Below are 3644 nucleotides of genomic sequence, written 5' to 3' on the forward strand. Positions count from 1 at the left end.
GCGCTCTCTCTCTCTCCCCCCTTGTCTCTGGCGCGCTCTCTCTCTCTCGCCCCTTGTCTCTGGCGCGCTCTCTCTCTCTCCCCCCTTGTCTCTGGCGCGCTCTCTCTCTCTCGCCCCTTGTCTCTGGCGCGCTCTCTCTCTCCCCCTTGTCTCTGGCGCGCTCTCTCTCTCTCCCCTTGTCTCTGGCGCGCTCTCTCTCTCCCCCTTGTCTCTGGTGCGCGCTCTCCTCGTCTCTCCGCAGACCTCGCAGGTTCTATAACGGCCTTGTTGTGTTTTGCAGTAAACGGTTGCTATGGAAAGAATATGAAAGTTTGCGCAGAGACAGCGACTATCTCCACCAGAGATTACGTAAGTGTTGTGTGACGGAGTTCTGGGGCGCGGTGAAGTTTGCTGGTGACGGGTTCTCTTTAGCTGTGTGCTGTCACTGATAATCTCCTCCCACCAGGGCGGCAAGAGGACGACTTACTGCGGCAACTTTCAGAAGGACAGGAGCTGAAGAGAGCGCAAGAAAGGAACGCCTGTGTGAGTGGAGCGCGGCATTGTGGGAAAATTCTGCCAATGAAAATAAAATATCTAAACCCAAAAAACAAAAAGGTCCCTCCCCAGTCCCCCCATCCCCCATACCTTCCAGTCCATAGATGTGTCTGCACCCCTCCCCCCCACTGTACCTTCCAGTCCATGGATGTGTCTGCACCCCTCTCTCTCCCCCCCCATGTACCTTCCAGTCCATGGATGTATCTGCACCCCTCTTCCCCCAACAATAATTGGTGTGTGTGTGTGTTGCGCAGGCTCTGGAAGGATTACTGAGCAGCCATCAGATGCAGACGCAGGACCTGAGCAGGACGCGGTCGGACGCACAGAACGTACAGAGGGATCTGCTGCTGATCAGGTAGCTGTGTGAATCATACGAGTTCCTCCATTCACCTTCACTCACCTCCTCCATGCATCTCCTCCGCTCACCTCCTCCATGCATCTCCTCCGCTCACCTCCTCCATGCATCTCCTCCAGTCGGATTTGGTGACAGATGAAAGCAATGAGTGGAGCAGCTGGATGGGGGAAGTTGAGCCCGCTGGATGTAGATATTGGGGGGTCACTTCCTGCCCCCCTGTAGTTGGGGGGGGAGGGGATATTTAACTTTTTCCTCCATCAGAAATGACAAACGTCGGGAGTTTCAGGATTTCTGGTCTCTCTGCAGGTCGGCGATCGGAGATCTGAAGGAAGAGGTGAGAGTCCTGGAGGGAAAGGTCTCGGTCAGACCCGCCAGGGCCGAGCGAGATGGTGAGTGCAATGCAGGAATGGGGGGGACGGTTAATAATGAGAGAGATTTTCGGGGTGTACGCCCCATTTCCAGATTCCCCGCACTATGCAATCGTCTACATTAGGTCGGGAGTCAGATGCCGATTACCTGTAAAGGGTAATTAATGTGGGGGATGGGCGAGGGCCGCAGTGCCCATGTGACTCACCTCTGACCCCCCTTCCATTCTAGTTCCTGCACTGACCACTCCCGGCAGCAGCTGCGTACTCAGTGGGCGTGTCCGTGACCGCATGTCTGCCGGTCAGAAGGAAGTGCTCAGCCCAGGACTTTCACAGGGGGGTAGTTGCTGGCATGGGGCCCGCAGAGGCCCCTCTCTTACCCTGGGTAATGCCCACATGTGATGCCGAGATCTAATAAATGAAGGGGGCGGGGCCAGTCAGGAAAGAGCCTCCTGGAAGCCTAGCTATGCCCCTCCCACCCAGAAGCGTACAGAGCAGCCATTCCCACTGCCAGCCTCATTTTACCTTTCAGCAGGTGCACAGCTGGTCAGGATCCGGTCATTAACTCCTTCCCGCTGGATGTACGACTGTGTGTGACGGCACGGAGGCGAGCCTTGTGCTGATTGAGCGCTGTGACCGCGGTGTCACTGACGGCTCCCGCTCACACAGGAAGGATCCGGGACTGGTAGCCTGAGCTCCCGATCATGTGATCACTGCAACAGCCAATCACAGCGATCACAGGAAACGCCTCCAGTGTAAAGACCCTTTTAAAGGAGGGGGGGGGAAGGGGGGCGGAGCAAAGGAAAGGGTTAAACCCGATTTTGGACTAAGATGACATCACCGTATTGGCCTCGCTTATCGTAATCTGTCATCTCTCTGCTTGTCTATAGGACGGCCCAGATCTGCCAGGAAGCCGGCCAGCAAATCGCCATCGCTGTCCTCGCTGGAAGACGCCCAATCACAGCTCAGCCTGGCTGACATCAGCTCTGAGGACACGTCGTACAGTCTTGGCGTTCCCACAATCTCAAGAGGTACCGGCTCAGCCCTATCGGTGTATGAGTGAGACCCGGAGGCCTCCCATAACCTCCACTTTATGTACAAATATAAGACTGAAGGGAAGGACGGAAGTCAGATAGACTGAAGGGGAGGCCGGAGGTCAGATAGGAGACTGAAGGGGAGGCCGGAGGTCAGATAGGAGATTGAAGGGGAGGCCGGAGGTCAGACAGGAGATTGAAGGGGAGGCCGGAGGTCAGACAGGAGATTGAAGGGGAGGACGGAAGTCATATAGACTGAAGGGGAGGCCGGAGGTCAGATAGGAGACTGAAGGGGAGGCCGGAGGTCAGATAGGAGATTGAAGGGGAGGCCGGAGGTCAGACAGGAGATTGAAGGGGAGGCCGGAGGTCAGACAGGAGACTGAAGGGGAAGGACGGAGGTCAGCTAGGAGACTGAAGGGGAAGGACGGAGGTCAGCTAGGAGACTGAAGGGGAAGGACGGAGGTCAGCTAGGAGACTGAAGGGGAAGGACGGAGGTCAGCTAGGAGACTGAAGGGGAAGGACGGAGGTCAGCTAGGAGACTGAAGGGGAAGGACGGAGGTCAGCTAGGAGACTGAAGGGGAAGGACGGAGGTCAGCTAGGAGACTGAAGGGGAAGGACGGAGGTCAGCTAGGAGACTGAAGGGGAAGGACGGAGGTCAGCTAGGAGACTGAAGGGGAAGGACGGAGGTCAGCTAGGAGACTGAAGGGGAAGGACGGAGGTCAGCTAGGAGATTGCAGGGGGAGGCTGGAGGTCAGACAGGAGATTGAAGGGGAGGCCGGAGGTCAGACAGGAGACTGAAGGGGAAGGACGGAGGTCAGCTAGGAGATTGCAGGGGGAGGCTGGAGGTCAGATAGAATTTGCATTGGTTCATATACTGCAGACATAGTGACCTCCAGAGGTTGCTATGGGCAGCACGGGGGGAACTTTCATTATCTGGAATTGGTTTTAAACAAAACAACACACTGATCTGTTGCCATGGAGATGGGTTGGGGACTCTGCTGACCGCTAGGGAAATCTCCCCACTGGGACAAAAATGGCAAAAAAAAATGCAGACCGGGGTTATAACCCTCAATTAACTAGTACTGGTGCCGGTCCAGAGGTCACATGGAGGGCGATATCTCCAGATGTCTGTAGTATGTGATGGAGAATTTCCCTTTGTGGTGATTGGACAGCTCGGCGGCCCTCTGACTGACGATATTCCTTATTTCCTCCTCAGGATCCCGAGATAGATCCGGCCGGGGCCACAAGACGCACAGCGACCTCAGCGACAGTGACTCCAGCGATGACCTTTCCCACAGCCCGCCGGAGCTCAGCTTCAGTGACCTGCAATGACCCGCCGGGGGCCGATGGACGTGT

At 56.3% G+C, this 3644-nt stretch overlaps 1 protein-coding gene across 1 annotated transcript in view; it reads left to right on the forward strand.

Moving 5' to 3' along the window:
• The window catches only part of LOC108800332, a 5072-nt gene extending 2755 nt beyond the window's left edge, over nt 1–2317 (forward strand). The window contains exons 5-9 of the mRNA XM_018572315.1: nt 281–348; nt 446–522; nt 789–889; nt 1196–1278; nt 2145–2317. Of these exons, the coding sequence (XP_018427817.1) occupies nt 281–348; nt 446–522; nt 789–889; nt 1196–1278; nt 2145–2317 (502 nt within the window). The remainder of the gene's footprint in view (nt 1–280; nt 349–445; nt 523–788; nt 890–1195; nt 1279–2144) is intronic.
• The last annotated feature ends 1327 nt before the right edge of the window (nt 2318–3644 follow it).

This window comes from Nanorana parkeri, unplaced genomic scaffold (assembly GCF_000935625.1).
Source record: "Nanorana parkeri isolate BGI_ZX_2015 unplaced genomic scaffold, ASM93562v1 scaffold1997, whole genome shotgun sequence".
Classification (NCBI taxonomy): Eukaryota; Metazoa; Chordata; class Amphibia; order Anura; family Dicroglossidae; genus Nanorana; species Nanorana parkeri.